Source organism: Rutidosis leptorrhynchoides, chromosome 7 (genome assembly GCF_046630445.1).
Source record: "Rutidosis leptorrhynchoides isolate AG116_Rl617_1_P2 chromosome 7, CSIRO_AGI_Rlap_v1, whole genome shotgun sequence".
Classification (NCBI taxonomy): domain Eukaryota; kingdom Viridiplantae; phylum Streptophyta; class Magnoliopsida; order Asterales; family Asteraceae; genus Rutidosis; species Rutidosis leptorrhynchoides.
In genome coordinates, this window is record NC_092339.1 from 195,876,916 (window position 1) to 195,898,232 (window position 21,317).

Consider the following 21,317-nt stretch of genomic DNA (forward strand, 5'->3'; position numbering starts at 1 on the left):
GAACTCTTCTAAGAGACCGCACCTCCATTTAATGTGAAGACATAACCGGATTGTGATCGAGAATCATCACGATCAGTTTGGAAACTCGCGTCCACGTAACCTTTTACAGCGAGTTCCTCCTCACCAGACCCGTATATAAGAAACATATCCTTAGTCCTCCTAAGGTATTTCAATATACTTTTAACAGCAATCCAATGACTGTTTCCTGGGTTATTCTGGTATCTACTTGTCAAGCTTAGAGCGCATGACACGTCCGGTCTAGTACATATCATTGCATACATGATTGACCCAATAGCAGATGCATATGGGACTTTCTTCATTCTCTCCTGTTCATCTTTCGTGGTGGGGCACTGAGATGAACTGAGAAGTGTTCCCTTTTGAATAGGTACCAAACCTTTCTTAGAGTACTCCATCTTGAACCTTTTCAAGATCTTTTCGATGTATGCACTTTGATTCAAACCTATCAATTTCTTGGTTCTATTCCTATAGATCCCTATCCCCAATATATATTGTGCTTCTCCAAGATCCTTAATGGAGAAGCAACTTTTAAGCCAAGTTTTGACTCCTTGCATTGTGGTAATATCATTCCCAAATAACAATATATCATCCACGTATAGTACGAGGAACATAACAGAGCTCCCACTAGCTTTCTTGTATACACAAGCTTCATCACCATTTTTAATGAAGCCAAATTTCTTTGCCTTCTCATTAAAACGATGATTCCACATTCTAGATGCTTGTTTCAATCCGTAGATTGATTTCTTTAACTTGCATACCTTTTTAGGATGTTTCGGATCAACAAAACCTTCTGGCTGTACCATATAGACATCTTCCTCAAGATATCCATTTAGGAAAGCGGTTTTGACATCCATTTGCCATATTTCATAGTCATAGTGAGTAGCAATGGCAAATAATATCCTAATAGACTTTAGCATTGCCACAGGCGAGAAAGTTTCATCATAGTCAACCCCTTGAGTTTGAGTGAAACCTTTTGCTACAAGTCTAGCTTTGTATGTATCCAAGTTTCCATGTATGTCGGTTTTCTTCTTGAAAAGCCATTTGCAATCAACTAGCTTGGAGCTAGGAGGTTGCACAACAAGTTCCCAAACTTGGTTTTCATACATGGATTGCATCTCGGCGTTCATGGCTTCCTGCCATTTGTCTTTATCAATCCTTGATAAAGCATCTTCGTAGTTTGTGGGTTCATCCAAATCAACCTTATAGCAACCATCCACGAGAAAACCATATCTCTCAGGAGGATTACTAATCCTACTAGATCTTCGAATGTCTTGTATACTTTGATCAACCACTTGATCATTTTCAACATTTTCATGTTGAGTGCTAGTGTTAACCAATTGTGTATCATCTATTTGATCTTGAACCTCTTCAAAATCTATCTTCCTTTCACTATTTCCTTCCATTAGGAACTTAGCTTCAAGGAATTCCTCCTTTCGAGCAACAAATACATTTTGCTCAGTCGGATCATAGAAATAGTATCCCATATCATCCTTGGGATATCCTATGAAGATACACTTTGTGGATCGAGTATGCAACTTATTAGCATCATAGCGCTTAGGATAAGCTTCACATCCCCATACTTTCAAGTATGATAGAGAAGGAGGTTTTCCGAACCACATCTCGTGAGGAGTTCGTTCCACTTTCTTGGTTGGGGCCATATTTAAAATACGAGCCGCGGAGCATAGACAATAACCTCAAAAAGATAGAGGTAACGCGCTTCTTGCCATCATAGATCAAACCATATCCATTAGGGTTCGGTTTCTTCTCTCGGACACTCCATTAAGCTGGGGTGTTCCGGGTGGAGTAAGTTGTGAGATAATCCCACAATTTCTAAGATGATCTTGGAAGGCATCGCTGTGGTATTCACCTCCTCTATCGGTACGAAGTACCTTAATTGTCTTGTTGAGTTGATTTTGTACTTCATTTTGATATTCCTTGAATGCTTCAAAAGTTTCGTCCTTATGTCTTAACAGGTATACATATCCGAAACGACTGAAGTCATCAATGAAAGTAACGAAGTATCTTTCACCATTCCTAGTTATGGGCTTAAAGGGTCCACATACATCCGAATGTATTAATCCCAATAAGTCCTTAGCCCTTTCATAGGTCCCTTTGAAAGGTGCTTTAGTCATTTTGCCTTGTAAACAAGATTCACATACATCAAACGAATCCAGCTCACTTGATTTTAAAAGACCATTCTTTTGAAGTGTATGCATTCAATTCTTGTTTATGTGACCAAGGCGACAATGCCATAAGTAGGAATCACTCAAATCCCTTTTGAGCTTCTTGGTGCTTGCTTGGTATATTGAGCTATCGAATGATGTGTTATCATGAACCAATTCATAAATACCATTCAAAGGCGAGGCCTTAAAATAGAACATATCATTCAAAGAAACATGGATATCATCATTAATAAAATTAAGATTAAAACCACATAGTCTTAAACGGGAAACAGAAATAATGTTTCGTGTTAAATCCGGTGCATACAAAACATTTTTCAATATAAGCTCCAAACCACTTGGTAGCTTTAAAACAAAGTCTCCTTGAGCTTTTACGTGTAAATTTGCACCATTTCCTATGTAGAGACTTGTTGTTCCCGTATTTAGTTTACTTCTTATGAACCCTTGCAATGAATTGCAAATATGAGTTCCATATCCTGTGTCTAATACCCATGTATTAGAAGAAGTATTACTAAGCTCAACGTATATCATGTATACATTACCTGAGGTTTGCCCTGCATCCCTCTTTGCATTCAACTCCTTTAGGTAGACCGGGCAGTTGCGTTTCCAGTGACCCATTTCACCGCAACCGAAGCACGGGTCTTCCTTGGGGTTTGCTTGTCCGGCAACCTTTTTCTTATTGTTCTTGTTTTTGGTTGGGGTAACCATCTTCCCTTTTCCCTTGCCTTGATGAGCGGGTCCTTTCCTCTTAGCCGCCTTAGGCTTAGAGGTGTTATTACCTTTGGACCCACCATCATTGATCATTAGCATGGGTGAAGCCTTTTTACCTATGTTTGATTCATCCGTCCTTAGCATGACATGTAATTCGCCAATGCTCTTATCCCAATCATTCATGCTGTAATTCAACACACATGTGTCAAACCTTTTTGACAAAGAGTTGTGGATAAGGTCTGTGGTTAATTCATTAGACACGGGACAGTTGAGACGGTGTAATTGATCAATGAGGCTTTTCATCTTTTGTACATTAGATGAAACGGATTGGGAGTTATTTTCCTTTTCGAGGATGGACCTCAATGATAGGTTATTAAAGTTGATTGGTGTGTTTGGAATGTTGTTGTTATTATTGGCGGCCATCTACAAAATTTAACAAAGATCGTTTAAGTATCAATTTCAATTTAACATTCAATGCCCTTTAAATCCAATTGATATATTAAATTCTAGAATCCAACGGTAAACCAAATTCCGGTTAGGTGACCTTTATCCCGTCATTTGATTTATCTAGGTAGTCATTATATGACAATTGCAATCCATTTGCAACTTCTAGAGTATGGGATCATGCAATCCTTTTGCATGGCATATTTATCCCATCAACGCCTATTTGTTCCTCATGCTTCGGTGACCCTAAGTTCATGATTCCCAAATCAAGTCGTCCTACTTGTGTAAACGTGTAAAATTAACATACAAGTGGTTAGGTGACCTTTATCCCACAAGCATGTCAAATTCACCTTAACCACATTAGTTTGTTCATGACGGTTAGGTGACCTTTATCCCATCATGAGTTCCCTAATATGTTTAAGTGTCTCACAAAAGGATGGCGTTAAACTTGTTTACCTTGTTTGTAAAAGGGATTTTAAGTTTTCGTTTATTCTAGTATGAGAAAACTTTTATGCCATACACCAACATGCATTTAGTGTATGGTACTTATGAAAAACCACTTTCATGTCTTGTAATTTGCCAATTACTTGATATAAACCATTTTATATATATGTGAACCTTTTCTTGTTCTTAATAACCATTTATTAAGGTCTTTAGTTGCTTTTAATTTAACCAATTAAATTGTCATCTTGCATGTTATTAATACGTCTAATTTAACCAATTAAATTGTCATTTTGCTTCTTGTTATCTTGTGATTAATTGTATCAACCAAAACATACAATACAATAAACAAACAAACAACCACACATGCAAAACAAGTATGTTCACAATCTAGCCATTTTGGTGGACATTTGTTTAGCCGAAAACAAATGTCACCGGGTTAAGGGGTAATAATACAAAGTAGGAGATTTCAAATCTCCCACTTAACCTTGCATCCATATGCTCCTTGTGTTCTTCAAGTCTTCATCATCTTGTATCTTCATTTTTTTTTACACAATATGTATCCTAATACATTTTTCTAGAAAATGAAATACAACCTAATCTATTTTACATACCAAATATAAAATAAATTACATGACCAAATGAATAAATATTATTACATACCAAATGAATAAATATTAAATCAACTAAACATGCAACCAAACACAAGGTCAAGGCATAGATTGTGAACATTATCTACATAAGTGATAGGCAATACAGAATCACAAGTGATTGGAAACACAGAATCACAAGTGATTGGCAGTACAGAATCACAAGTGATTGGCAGTACAGAATCACAAGTGATTGGCAGTACAGAATCACAAGTTATTGGCAGTACAGAATCACAAGTGATTTTGGCCAAAATGATAAACCACCCAAAACCAAAAATTTTACATTCTCCTTCATGCATGTTCATAGAATGCAAAATTATAGTGGGTTTAATAACCATCTCGAAGCATATTTAAACAACTTCGGCTCTAGATACCATTGTTGGGATTTAACAAGTTTGAAACTCTTAAAACCATTTAAGAATCATTATAAAACGGAAGCGTGAAATTACCAATTTAACTTGTTATCTTTAAACCAATTAAAGCTAAATCCCATCTTAGATCAAGTTATGAAATGATGCTTACTAATTAACAAGAAAGGATAAGAGTGTCATACCTCCTCAAAACCAAGTTTGAGGGCTACTCAAATGTGCAGAAAATTGATGGAGATGATGGTGAAAATAGCCTCCAAATTAATGCTTCAAGTGTGTTAAACTTCAAGCCTTTGAAGCTCCAACACCACCCTTGAGCTTGCTAATATTTAGGACCCTTAAACACCTTGAACACAAGCTTTAAACTCACTTTCTTTTCTGCTCAAAAACCGAACAGCAGCTGACTTAATTTGATGGTGAATGCAAGCCTCAAAACAATGAGACCTCAAGGGATTATACCCCAAGCCTTTAACCAACACCTTGTACAAGTTGGTTAGGATTTTTACACTTGAAAATGAGCTTTCTAAAGCTCAAGAACACTCTTATTTTTCTGCTGGAATTTTTCACCACCTTGACCAAAAATGAAGAGAGTATTTACTAGTATTTTTTTTTTACTTTCAAGAAAGATGCTTGCATGTGTGTCTTTAAAAGGTATCAAGCATGCTTGTCTATGTAGTTGTGTAAACACAAGTAACAAGAAAAGGGAGCATGTGTGTCTTGATGACCACCCTTAAAAAAAACGGCCACCCTTTTGTTTTTATAAAAAAAATTCAATTTTTATAAACTTGTGAAAATACATTATGTATTTATCTTGTTACTTGCATATTTTATAAAACCTTTTATAAAATATAACACAATATAATTATTTAAACCTATATATAATTATATATAAATTATCCAAATAATTTATCTCAAGTGATAATGTTTTAGAAAACCGATTTTCTAAAATTCAAGTGTCGCGTATTTATTTAACGAACCAATCGATAAGATAAACACATATAAGGTGTCGGTAAGCTTGTTATTGGGTATGACCCGACTTGGATCATAACATGTTAGCCACATTAATTTAATATTTCTCTCGGGCATACTAAATACCTTCAACTAGATTGTATATCTTAACTGGTAGGACTTCTCACAGATTACCTGTATCTAGGTGGTCAGGCCGACTACGGAGAGGCAGGATCCTTTTGGTTCCAATATAATTGAAGACTGTTCGGAAAATTCAACAACCAAGTCCATGTATAATTGTCTTTCTTAGACACCACCAAACAATACTTTGTCTATTTAAAATCTTTCTCGATCAAAATATTCGATTCCCCGGCAGCGGCGCCAGAAAACTTGTTATGCTACTAACGATATGGCCGAAATGGACGGTTTTATTCGTACGGTGTCGTTAGGCCCCATGACATCTAATTCGGTTGATCAATGTAGCACGTAGTGGTTTTGTTTATTTATATTTTGTGGGGCCTAAATTTACTTTTACTTTCTAAGGTGTAGAAGGTGTAAGTTAACCTAGTGTCGTATTTTTTTGCTGATTAACGAATTGAAGATCAGGTGGATAATTGTCGTTTAGTTAAATTACCTGGATAAAAGATAGTAGTTGATTTTAGCTAAAGGGTTAAAGCCAAAAATAGGCTGCAAACTTACATAAATGTATCGATGTCGCCCACAAACTCATTTTCGTCCTACTGTCGCCTACAAACTTATAAAAAATGTGCTAATATAAACAAAATACTTTTTTTAACCGTCAACCAAAATTTTTGATACGTGGCTTCTAAGTAGTCATGACACGTCGGTGATACATCGAAACAGAACTGAAAGTATATGGGCGACATCGAAACAGAACTGAAAGTATATGGGCGACATCGGAACACAACTGAAAGTATACGGGTGACATCGAGACATATAAAATGAATAAAAAAAAGTTAAATAATTAAATTTACCAGTTCAGTAGGTAACCGGTAACAAAATGTTAACATCAGCACATTTTTATAAGTTTGTAGGCGACAGTAGGACGGAAATGAGTTTGTGGGCGACATCGGTACATTTGTGTAAGTTTGTGGGTGACATCGTTACATCGGTACACTAGCTAAAGGTCCTAAATGCAGAAAAGTAAATAAAGTGGAAGGATATCCGGAGTATGCAGATCAGGGAAATGTTGACCAAGATATCAGTATTGGGTTAGGGAAAGGTAATTATGCTTATGTTAAAACTATGCTTGGGATGATGTAGATCTAGTTGGATGAGCCAATTACACAGACCTACTTGTCTCTGAACTCTCGGAGTTCTCTTTGAGCAGTGAGAAGTATGTCACTTGGTCGTATAATTGAAAGGTAACAATACCTCAGAGGTTATCCTTAGTAAAGCACTAGGTTTGTTAGTGAGTTAAGCTCTAATCCTAACTCTCGTTATCAGTTTAGGTAACTGAATAACAATGTGCGGTGTTGATTGAACACTGATCACAAACGGACGGAGTCCGTCGGTTTAAGTTGGCAAAACCTTAAATGAAAACTAACAACCATTCCATCATACTAATGAGATCATATCAATTTAAGCATTATATAGCATCACAGTTAATATACTGGTAGTAAAGCAGATAGAAACCTAATGAATACCTAAACAGTTGATATGACTAAGACCTATAGAAACAATCAAACAAGAACATGCAATAGGCTTAGGTCACACAGTGTAGGCACTAACTAGATCTTAACAGCTCCTAAGAGGTCTCTTGGGAAAAGTCAATAGGCATACTAGGTCATTCATGTCTCAATTCCTAAGTTTCGTGTCCTAAAAGCGCATTAAATGCCTCTCGGGAACTCCGGCCATACCGAGTTCATAGAATCTTCAGATACAGTATAACCAGGGGTCTTAATCCTATGAAGTAGCTAATTTCATATAGGTGGACAAGTCCTAATCAGAACCAAGGTTGGTCAATCCTTAAGATGCTAGCATACAAATCTACCAGACTTCCTAGTTCAGCATTATAACAGTAACCGTACTAAATTAACATAATTACGCTAACCCAAACTTCTATCATGGCAACATACAGATTAATTAAGCTATCATGGCAATATTGGAACACATTATTAAATATAAAAATTAAGAACACATGTTTAATACAAAATACAAGCGTTTCGGATAAAAACCTGAAAAGTCCGAAGAAATCTGCCCGAGATCGCAGGGACTCGCCAGGATATCCTCGAAAAAATAAAAGCTAAGCTAACTACTACTAAAAACTAACTAAAATCTTGAACATATGAAATGAATTTCAAATTGAGTGTGTGTTGAAATGGATGGAGAAAGCCATTTAAATAGACTTGAAATTTGCCCGCAAATGGCTGGCAGGCCGTTTAGCAACCCGTTTGGCAGGCCGTTTGGCCAGCCCATTTGCTGAGTCAGGCCGTTTGCTCGGCCCGTTTGCTGAAGCCGTATGGCAGGCCATTTCTGAGCCTGACAAGCCATTTGGCAGGCCGTTTGGCAGGCCGTTTGGCTTGCCAGGTCAGCCTGATTTTCTGGATCGTAACTTGTTTTCTTGTCTTTCAGTATTTTCGCTCTAGATTCTTCGTTTTAGCTCCGTTTTACTTGATTCTTCTTGCATCGCCTTTATAATTACTTAATCTACAAAATCAACCAACAAAGCGATTATTTTTACGATAAAGTTTGGAACTTTATGGTTTTTAGGGCTCAATATTGGGGGTAAAAACGTGACTTTTTGTCCGATATCACTATATCTTTAAGTTTTTGTACTTTTTTTAACTTTTTCGTTAGGTATACTAAAATCTTGTAACGTGTTAGCACTGAAAATACTATAATTCTAATTTGTTACATAGAAATTTCTGAAGTAGTTACATGTATTAAAACCAAAACAACTAAAAGCAGCAAAAATTAAATAACAGATAATATACTAACGGCTAAATAATGACATTTGTGGCTGTTAATATGTTTTCGTCTGAAATTTTCCATCACATCGATATTGTCATTAGCCCTGCCTTCAGTCAGTTGTCACTGGATGATACATATAAGAGATACTGAAATTTTATTCACGTATGAGGGTAAAACAAATGTGTTGATGTGGGTAGAGACATTTATGTTAAATTTGAAATAACTACATATAAAACAGAAAAGTAGGATATAAAATAGTACATGTTGTAACAAAAGTAAAATATGTAGGACACAAAGTATCGCTAACAGCATTCATGTACCTGTGATTAAAATAATTATATTCTTATGGTGTTGACATGATTTCTTATCTTGTACTCGTGTACTCTAAAAAACTCAATAAGAGTTCAGTTTTAGTTTTTCTGATATAGCAGAGTAGCAGTTTAATGTTTGAGTATATGATGTGCATATTATGATTATAAGAAATGAATATGTAAGTGTTACTTACAGTGTAGGTGTAAATCAAAAGTTGCGCCTGAGTTAACATCAGTCTTCCTGAAACGAAAAACAAAAAATGTATGATATGTATGTTATAATAGTTGTAAGAAAAATGGTTGTTAAAAAGGAGTATCTAAGTTATAAATACAGAAAATTACGAATCTGATAATCTGCTATTCCACGCAAGAAATCTTTATATACAATATTTTTCGTAATGTTTGGTCCATGATTTTCTTCTTGTTTTATAAGTATTTTTAAACCATTTGGACTTGTCGCTCTTGAAAAAAGAAACATATAGCTGTCCATGACCAAAAGCGGGTGTAGGCAGGTAGAATCCTATTTTATTCAAAGATTGACCTTGACTTTTGTTAATGGTCATAGCGTATGACACTTTCAAACGAAACTGTTTTCTTTTTAAAATATATGGTAGAATATTATCTCTGCAATTCAGAGTCATTCTTGGTATGCAAACTTTCTCGCCAATCCTTATTATGGTTTCCGCTGCCACTAAATTTGGTAACAGTTGCATAGACCACCTTTAACACTTATGTTTCGCAACAGAATTACAGGGACACCTATCTTCAGCTGCAACTCATGTGTTGAATAATTCGGAATGTTTAGTGTGTTTAAGTATTCGGTTGGGTATAGAAGTTCTGATTCACCTCCATCATTAACGTGCGATGTTACTGCATCTTCACTTCTGTAAGTGGTTAACTGTGTTGCTACCATTGATAATATAGTTGAGTTAATAGAGTCAGCCTCATTGTTTTTAGGACACACAATAACCCGTTGTTGTAATTTTGTAGCAGTTGGTCGTTGAAGTGTATCTTCATCGTAGATATAAGAAATAAGTTGAGAAAGACCATTATCTTCATCGTTAATGCAGTACTGTTGGGGGTCTGAAGCCACAAACAACTTTGAGGATCATAATCATCTGGTATCCCGATATTACCATTACCAATGTCCAAAATTCATGAGGAAAAACTTTAAATTGAAACTCGCTCTTGATCGGTTAGGTTAGGACAGGAAAGCCTCATGTTTTCAATCAATAAAAACACTTTGAATGACGACTATAGGTATGAATTAACAATTGAAGCATCTAATATTTGAGACCTGGAACCATTTTTTATCACGGGTAATGTCTGCCAAAAATTGCCTCCTAAAATAATTGATTTACCACCAAACGGGACATTTTCATTGTCAGATAAGTCCCTCAACATTATATCCAGTGCTTCAAAACAGAGTTTATCATTTATTTGTGCTTCGTCCCACACTATAAGATCTGCTTGATGTAAGAGTGTTCCGAGATTAGTTTTTTTTCTTACATTGCACATAGCTTCGTCATTCAATTGAAGAGGTAATTTAAAGCGTGAATGTGCGGTTTGGCCAGATGGAAGTAGTAAGGAGGCTATTACAGAGGATGCAACAGCTAAAACAATTTTACCATCTAAACATAAAGCTGTTATAACGGCTTTCCATAAGAACGTCTTTCCAGTACCTCCATGTTCGTACACAAGTAGAAGTTCCTGGTGATTATTGGAAGAAGCAGACAAAATGATATCGTCTATGTGCATTTGTTGTTGATTTAGTTTGCTTTCAAGTGCTTGTTTTTGAGCCATAAGAGCATCACGATTGTAATTTCTCTCTTCCATTATTAATCAGTTTCGAAGATCTTGTATCAATTCTTGTGGTACAGCAGGTAAGGCAAAGTCAGATAATGTCCTTGAGAATTCACAAAGCAATACATCTGTTTCATAAAGGACCAAGTACTGCAACTCTAGCTAGCTGAAGTGCAGGTTATTAATATTTAACATTCTCGATGCTCTGATAGGAATATCATCTAACATTATCTTCCATTGTTGCTGCCATAGCTGCAACAAATTTCCTACTTCACAGTATATTAGGATGTGAACAAACAATGTACACAGTTGGGCAGCGGTTGCAGTGTCACTTGCTTCTTCTAACTCTTTACCCTACTCTCTATCATCACCCAACAGACCCATTTCCTCGCAAGCAAGAAGATAAGTAGGGTAAACATTACTGTTCACTATCTGTAAATCTATAAAAGATGTTGACCCTTTTTGATGACAAAGCAGCATGCGCAGGTAGAAAACCTGTCCAGCTGAAGGATGCATGTATGACAATCTGCCAATTGAAAACTTTGTTGTTACTTTTCTTCTTTTCCATAATTTATGATTCGATTCCCAACTGTAAGTCAAAGGAAAATCTAAGTAAGTGAGATTTCTTCCTTCAGCATTACTTCTATTTTATGACATCCATTCAGTCAAAGTCGTTTTCTTCCCTACTTGATTGCTGATAACTGACTACAAGTTCTTGTTATCTCTAAAAGTCATAGTCTGCATGTGTTCCAGATGCACAACAAGTATTTGCACCGGTGGTTCGCGATGATGAATATGAATATTAAATATACGCCAGTTGCTTCATGTGCACATATGAACCGTGCATTGATAAAATTATGTATCTCTTCGATGTTATTTTCTTGAGTGGTTGTAGAGGAACTTTCACCTATATGCCTTGAAACCTTGCTGCGATACGTTCAATCCCTTTAGATATATATTTTAATAGGTACTTTATTAGCATCGAGCACCCACAATATTTGATAGGTCAGATCATGTTGAGATTAGAAGAAAAGACAAGTTAGAATGAGATTCGGTAAGAATGAAGGAGACTCGGTATGAGAGAGAATCAATAAGATTTACATTCCACAGCTTCTAGAACTCAATTACAATGCAATGGCTATCTAATTAGGACTACATAGGTTCCTTATATAGCCCTCTTCTAAGGAACCTTCATTTTAGCATGTTTCACATTAACACTATACAACTTCAGGGTCCTAACAATCTCCCCCTTAGTGTTAAATGTGAACTTTATACAATATAATCCTATTGAGTAATCTTTAGAGGTCCAAAATTATTAGTTTTCATCGTGTGCCATCTGGTTTTGAAACGTCTACTTAATTTTCTGAAATTTGCTTAGAAGGCTTCCAGACGCCCCACGCTTTTCTTGGATCTCCCTCATGTAATGGATATTTATCCATTTCTTTAAAATCCCTTATCTTTCTTTGGCCACGAAGAATCTCAAACCGTCTTGTACGGATACGGATCTTTAGACGATCTCTGATATGCTTTATAAACTCTCCAAGACCCATTTTCATATCAATGTCATCAAACTTGCTTTGACGAATCTTAAGATACTTCAGTGCAGCATTCAGTGTGCCATCTGAATATTTGTTTAGCTCTTAAGTGCGGATGAACACTTTCTCTTTCTGAGAATTCACAAATACAAACCCTTCGGGTTCGAATTTCATTTGAAACATTCTCATATCCTTCAGTCCCTTTGTGAATTGATTCAGACAGGTTATTTGAATCTTTTTCCTATTCGCTTCGAGACCAATTTGAAAATCTTCACGTCTCATCAGTTTAGTTGTCTCCATCATGTATCTTTTCGTAGCTTCCAAAACTTGAGCCTTAGCAAAAGGTCGAATAGTGATGATACCGTGGTAGTTGTAGATGTGAATGATATCAAGCATATCTAGATTTTGAAAATCAGCTTCTGTAAACTTGTATTCTTTCTCATCTTCTCAAATAACGTGGAACTGACTGATGACGTCTCTTTTCTCACTTATCTCTACTCCGACTCGAGTAATATTCAACACTTCTGAAATACGATATTTTCTTTGAAGCCAAAAATCATCTTCGTTCTTGTTGATATGTTTCCTCCACATAAACTCATACCAGTTTCTTTCACTTGCTGGAAGCAATCGTGAACCTATATAGGTAAATCTTTTACTTCTTGGCGTTTCGTTAATGCGGAGGATCTTATACGCATTTTCCTCGATGAATGTGTTTCGTAACGTTATGAAATCAAGTTCAACTCCCAATAACAATCTTTGTTCCCGATTCTTAAAGAATATACCATTGTTGTATTTAAATCTAGAATTCACTGTTGCACTTGAAGTAGAGGTACCAGAAGTTGAGCTTTCATTAGCATTAGTTGGATTTGAACTCGATGAAGGTGTAGAATGTCGTACCCCATCCTAATCCATCTGGACGAAGTCACCAACATCTGGTCCCATTACGATGATTGACTCCAAATAATGTCTTTTAAATGAGCAAATGCACAGCGGAAGGTTTCTTTCATACCTGAGAATAAACATGCTTTCAAGTGTCAACCAAAAGGTTGGTGAGTTCATAAGTTTATCAAAAAACAATAAAATTCATCATTTTGATAGACCAAAAGATTTAAATGCGGCATGGTACAAATGGACCCGAATCCTATACCCACCTGTAATTTACATGCGATATCTTTGAAATACAGTACACATTTCTCGTGTATGAAATCCTTTTTCATAAATCTTAGTAACCGTACACATATCTCGTGCACAAAAATAACATACACATAACCTGTGTATAAAATCATTCTCTCGATACATAACATTCACTTTTCATTGCTTTTATAACTTGGCTTGGTAACCGAGCTTAACATATAATGCGCATAATAATATCCCCAAAACAGAACATCTTGTCTGTATAATAATCATATAAACTTCGAAGTACTAAACACCACGCCCAGTAGCCCTTCTGTCTAGTGAACATTCTGGGTGGGGGTGTTAAACCCGGTAGCTACCTTTAGGATTCGCGTGAATTAGGCTTGCACTAATTCTCAAAATTAGTGATACTGCCTAATTCTTAGCTTACCAAGCAATAATAATCAGGGGAAAAATATTCATATCAATTATGGCAATTATCACGTCCACATAATTCAATGGTGGTAATTATCACGTCGACATAATTCATTCGCGGAATGTTTTGCTTGTATCTATCTCGTCAAACATTTATAAAAGCATTTCATGTATTTGCAGTTCAAAATGTATTTCAAAAGCATTTAATAAAGCAGTTGTAAGAGTAGCGCATGTATTCTCAGTCCCAAAAATGTAAAGAGTAAAAGGGAATCAAATGAACTCATCATACTGTATTTTGTAGTAAAAAATACATATGACAATATTGAACAATGCAAGGTTGGTCTTGGATTCACGAACCTATATCATTTATATATATATATATATATATATATATATATATATATATATATATATATATATATATATATATATATATATATATATATATTAACACATTTGGTTGTAATCGAACGAATTTATATTATTAGTGATATACTTGTTATTTTAATAACTTATATGTTATATGTTTTAATTTTAGTGTTATGTACTTGTTAATTGATAAAATAATACTAATACTTAGTAATTAAAAAGTTGTAATCTCTTTATAATATTAATAATAATGATATCAATATTGTCAATTCAAAATAATAATAATAAAAAAATGATAATTTTATTAATAATGTTATTTTTAATAAAAATATAGTTTTAGTAAAAATGATAATTTTAATAAAAATGGAAATTTTTAGAATTATCGTATTAATGATACTTTAAATAAATATGATAGTAAAAATAATATTAATAATAGTATTAATATTAATAATAATAATAATAATAATAATAATAATAATAATAATAATAATAATAATAATAATAATAACAATAATAATAATAATAATAATAATAATGATAAATAAGTAAACTACCGCAAAGGAGTAGCCCTTAAAAATAATTCTCAAGTCCGGGTTTGAACCCGCGACCTCTCCTTCCCCTAACACAAACGTCCCTAACCATTGATCCATGTGCTGTTTTTCTGATTTAATTTATCCCTTAAATTCATTTAACTCGCTTTGTGTTTCTAGCCAATATCCTTCCAACCAAAACTCGGCCCAATCATAACCAACTTAGAATTTGGCTCAATCATAACTAACTTAGATTTCGGCTTAAACAGAAGAAACTAAAGCCTCGCTGAATTTTTTATTATTTTTTTAAACGTGTCATCATCATTCTTTATATAAAGGAACTCAATTACTGACCCAGTGTCGGCCCAAAAGACAACCAATTCACGACCCACATTTTAAAATAGGTCACGGCTCAAGATAAAAAAATATGATGGCCCAAACAAAAATAGGATTCGGTTTGTTTAATTTAAATGGAATAGTTTGTAAACAAAAACAAAGTATATGGCGTATTTCTTGCACATCTTTTCTTAGATCTTCATAGTGTTTTATAATTATCCCTTTAAATAAAGATTAAGGTTTAGTGGGTGGGTCTCAAACGTCCCATTAAACACAATCATCAATCACCCATTTTTTATTTTTTTTTCTTGGCCACTAGCAAAAGAATAGTTGTAAGGGAATAACTTGATTAAAGATTGTTGGTTAATGATTTTAAACTATCCCAACTTTTAAATAATGCGTTATTTGAATATGTGATGAATTATAAAAAGGCAATATTGGATACCCCATCAATCATAAGTTTATTGGCTAGTATCACGGTTTTAAAAAATAAAGAATAATCTAATGTCCCTTGGGTGTCCACTGGTCGGCCATAATGGAAATAAAGAACATGCAGAAGGTATGGTTGTGGTTTAAATGGTTTTAACGAGGAAGAGAATGAAGGAGTTATAGGGAGAGAAGAATTGATGGTGCTTACGGGTTTGGTGATATTTAAATGGTTTTATGGTGGTAAACAGAAGGTATGTAAATGTATATATCTAGTATGTATGTGTCTGTATTTATATATATAGAGAGAAAAATGATTTCATGGTGTGAAGGTGGTTTGTGTTTCTCGTTGAACTCGACAACAAAGAAATAGAAAACGTGAAGGAGTTTGATTTGCGAAAAATTGGAAAAGAGAGTGACGGTTTTAGAGTGGTGTTTTAAGGTGGCTTGACTAAAGTGATGGTTTCGATTGAAGTGATGATCAAAAGTGATGGTGAATGAATCTCTATCTCTCTCTTCCTCTGTATGCTTTGTATATGTAGTTATATATGTATAATGTGAGTGATACTGCAACAATAATTGATCACATGTTGTTTTGTAGGATTGATGGTGGTCAACAGAAATATTCGAGGCCAGAAGGAGAAGACAAGAAAAATAGAAAGATGAATTCGATGGCTAACAGAATTGTACGATTTATACTATTGATCAGGTTGTTTGTATTGAGAAAGGATTTGGACATGTAACAAATAGCAGACAGGAGGTACGAACGTTCTGTATCAGATGGATAAAAAAATCAAAACAGATATCTAAATTCAACTGATTTTGGATGTTTTATATGGATTGGATCGTGATTGAAAACAGATTCGTACGATTTTATGACTTTTTTATTTAACATATTTTGTTTTGTATCTCTGAATGGAGATTGATATGAATCAGAATATGGTACCAATCATGAGTAGAAGATGAAGAATTTTGTAAAAGTTGAGTGTGATGGGAACATAATACGTAATTGTGTAATTATCTTTGTATATGACTGTATTTAATTATAACTATATTTGTATTTATATATTTTTATATATGAAATCTGTATATATCAATATGATATATCTATATATCTATTTAGTTACTTATATCAGTATTTTACATGAGCTATAACATTATTTATAATACAACTTTAATATTTAGCATTAATATTAATAATAATAACAAAACTAACAATAATAATAATAATAATAATAATAATAATAATAATAATAATAATAATAATAATAATAATAATAATAATAATAATAATAATAATAATAATAATAATAATAATAATAATAATTAATAGAGAAAATAATAATATTAATGATATTAAGATCATAATAATACTAATAAGAATAACGACAATAATAAAATAATAATTTTAGTAATCAAGTTAATAATACTTTTAATAACCCTAATAATAATTAAATTTATAATGATACTAATAATGGTCATAATAACAAAGATTATAGTTTTATTATTAGTTATAATACTAATGATATTAATATTGATAATTATAATATTAATAATAACAATATCATAACAAATCAAATGTATAAATTTTTGTTTATAATTTGTAGCAATATTAATAGTACTGATAATAGTGTTTATAATAATAATATAACAATTAGAATTAACTTGCATTTATATTTTACATATTAATATTACAATTTATTAATTATGTAAGATATATTAATTGTATAATATAAAATTTAGCATTTATACACTATATATATATATATATATATATATATATATATATATATATATATATATATATATATATTCTCATTGTAATAACAACTTAATTACTTTGTATATTTCTTTTCATTTTTAATTCAAATGATTAAATTGTATTTTTTTAATTCTCATGATCACATACTCTTTTAGTTATATTTATATATATACATATTTATTAACAATAATTTGTTCTTGAATCGTCGGTAATGGTCGAAGGTTAAAATAAATACATCGAAAAAGTTCAAAATTTTTAAGACTCAACATTACTGACTTTGCTTATCGTGTCGAAATCATATAAAGATTAAGTTTAAATTTGGTCAGAAATTTCCGGGTCGTCACAGTACCTACCCGTTAAAGAAATTTCGTCCCGAAATTTGAGTGGGATCATCATGGCTAACAATAAGAATGTTTTCCTGACGAATATGAGCTGATAAATAGAGTTTTTATCACTGTTGAGTAATATTGATAAAGTAATTTGATTACTCGAAGCGTACGAGTGAAGCTATCACAAAAGAGTGAAATAGGAAAAGTAAAGATTTGTCTTAACTTTTGACAGAGTCAGGGTTGAATTCCGGAATTCAAGGGATTTGAAGAAAATCTTCGAAATTCGAAAGATTTGATTCTTCGGAGAATAAGGAAATTAAGATCTCTATAATTCAATACGGTGATCTGTTTTGATTTCTCTGTCGGATATTTTACTATAAATCCACCCTCTTCATTTCCTTTGTATTATGGAGTTCCATCCTTTTTCTTTCTCTTCCCGACTTTAAGTCAAGCGAATAATGATCCAGAATTTGTAGGTATGAAGTTTCGAATGAACATGACTAATGTTCTAAGGGAGGGATTGTAATAGGACGATCTTGATTTGTCAAATTACCAGAATTCAAGAGAAAAGATAGAACTATCAAGAAATTATATTCTTGATATGTTTATATATTAGATAGAATGTAAGAGTCGTGTAACATGGCACATGATGACGTTATGGTCTGTGAATCATCACGTTTCATTTAGAAACTCAGCATGACTTACTGTAATATAATCACGTTGATCAAGTGTCATTATATATTATACTAACTCATGCATCAGTTCCCAACACTACTTCAATAATATTCATATTTTAAATTCAAAGATTTACAGAATATAGAAACCAAAACAATTTCCTTTTATGAGATAACACAGATAGCGCGGAGAGATAATTAATATCGGATGAGAATATTTATGAATATATCTTCAGAAATATTGAGGATATTTATAATGAAAGATACGATAATATCTTGGAATGTTAGAATCAAATCGTGATAAAGAAATTCATTCACGATGATTTAGAGCAATTAAGGAGCAAGGTATTCGCTAAAGATTTCATCACAAACAGAATCATCTGGATTCTTTATGTACAAGTTTAGTCCTTGTGATTTGTTCGTAAAAGTGTAGAGTCTGGAACAAGGTATTCATTAATGACTTCAGCAGGTACTGAATCATCTGGATTCTTTGAAGGCAGATTTTGTCTTTGTGATTTTCACACAGTCTCCTTCATGATTTGCTTAATTCGTTTTCCAGTTTCAACTTTTCTGAACTTCGCCAACATACTATTCTTTTATCATCATACTTTTGACGGTTAAGATCGTTTACAGAGTTTGTTGTTTCCTTCAACTTTTTCAAAATTCGGGGTATTGATTCGTAGACTGTGTGCTTTTCAGAATTTCAGAATGAAAGATCATAATTCTAAGAGTTTAATGTTATATATGTACATATAACTGTTGATGTAGAAATGCTGCGAGATTTCAAAATACTGATTGCTGATTCCCGATAATTGGTATGGTAATTCTCGTTACAAGATGCGGATGAATATATGATAGGGTTTTAATAAACGAATATAATGGTTCTTCAGAGATACTTAAACCAATGAGTAATGAAGTTGTTGGTATGTTTACTGTTAATGTAGTGGAATATAAATGATTCCCCGGTAATGATATCGAAAGGCAAACTTATATATCAAAGTTATAGTAGAGTTCATTCGAATGAAAAGTCGAAATTGATTTGCTGAAGCTGTGACAAACTTGGCTACTTTGGAAAGGGATTGCAAAGTTATTTTTGGTAATGCCAACGCCAAATGAGCTAGCACATATACATTTTAAACGTTTACTCAGTTTCTGAGAGTTTTTCAGGTGCATCACTATATGCATAAATCTTTCCTTCCGTAGATGAAGTGCGTTTAGTTCGTCCTCTCGATTGAGGTGTTTTCAAGAATCATGAAAGGTTTGAACGCATGTTATAATCGTCAAGATACAAATGAGGTTTAAGATGGAATCAAGTGGCAAACTTGAAGAATTGTTTAGTTTCATATATTTTAATCAATATTTTAATTTATTTTAATTGTCCAATGTTGGTAGTCCACGGTCGATAGTCCACAGTTAACAGTCTAATAATTCATATATAGTTTAATATATAATATTCGAATTAATTAATACGTATCGTGACCCGTGTACATGTGTCAGACTCGATCACAACTCAAAGTATATATATTATTGTAGAATCAACCTCAACCCTGTATAGCTAACTCCAGCATTACTGCATATAGAGTGTCTATGGTTATTCCAAATAATATATATAAATGCGTCGATATGATATGTCAAAACCTTGTATACATGTCCCGATATTTAAAGTGCGTAAAATAAATAACAGAAATTAAATGATGATAAATAAAATTGTGAGAATATAAAGTGTGATAATTAAATTGGGATAAATAAAATGTAATCAGTTAGCTAGGAACAGTTAGCGTAGATTCTTAACAAAATTTCTCATAGTTAATTTGTCTATTTCTAACAAATTTTATTTTGTCATATGTTTTCTTCATTATGCCACTTGTTGGATTCTGATAGGTCAAAATCCAAATATGAAATTGAATGAAAATGGTTATTCTGCGGTGAACGGATACGTATATCGGTGGTTGTAAGTAGGATAGTAAATGACTGTTGAATCAGCTTCAACGAATGTACAGTGTATTTTATTAAGGTGAAATCTAAATATTCCTCGGGTATTACCTACCCGTTAAAATATTTTCACCATTAACAGTTTGTACAAAAGAATTTTTAATTACAATCTTTATGAAAACATATATACGTATATATTTTCTTCAGATGTAATCATGGATTTAATGAGTTAATATGATATTAAACTCATTTGGTTTACGTTTAGAACTTGAGTACATAATCTCTAGAACATTAGAGGTTACATAACCATCATGTCGAACGAAGATAAATGATGTAGAACGTCATGTAGAACGATGATTATTCTCGAGGTACAGAATGAGATGTTGAGGCATGTGATGTTGAAACTTGGGTTGTTGGTGGTACTGTTGGTGTCGATGATGTTGTTGAAGTTGGTAAATTTTGCACCATATTCTCCAAATTTATTTCTCGAGCGCGAAGTTTGTTGACTTCTTCTATTATTCCGGGATGATTGTCGGTTGGAATGAGCGAATGAATAAGGTTTAAAATCTGAGATATTATGTAATCATGATGAGATATTCGAAAAATGAGGGTGAAAATGATATTTCAGACTAGTTCACCGGTAAGTGCTTCAGGTCCTTCGCCAAGAGGTGAATTTGGTTGATGGAAAGGATCACCTTCTTTTTGTCTCCAATGATTAAGTATGCTACGAACCCATTCGATGAATTGATTGATTCATTCTAGTGACACTGCTTTCGGAACTGTGAAACTCCATATCGGAATAGCTATCGAAATCTGAGGGACTCGAACTGGTTGAGGGATTCATCTCGTACGATCAGATGAAGTATTTTTGATGAGAAATAGATCATAGGATGTAGATTAGTACCCTGTAATACATAATTTACATATGCATATATAATACTAAAATCCCATAAGTTACGGAGGAATCTACGGAAGTTGTCAGGCAAAGGTAACAATAACAGATACGCTAAGATATGAATTTATCTATACACTGTCTATGCAATAGAGGCAGTAAGACGTGTCTAGACT

At 33.4% G+C, this 21,317-nt stretch overlaps 1 protein-coding gene across 1 annotated transcript; it reads right to left on the reverse strand.

Annotated features, from left to right (window-relative positions):
* Positions 1 to 9,696: 9,696 nt before the first annotated feature.
* LOC139859851 (uncharacterized) lies at positions 9,697 to 10,841 on the reverse strand. The gene is made up of 2 exons (XM_071848619.1): positions 10,367 to 10,841; positions 9,697 to 10,088 (listed from the first exon to the last, which is right to left on the reverse strand). Exons 1-2 carry the CDS (start codon positions 10,839 to 10,841, stop codon positions 9,697 to 9,699), a joined length of 867 nt encoding a protein of 288 aa, XP_071704720.1.
* Between the last annotated feature and the right edge of the window lie 10,476 nt (positions 10,842 to 21,317).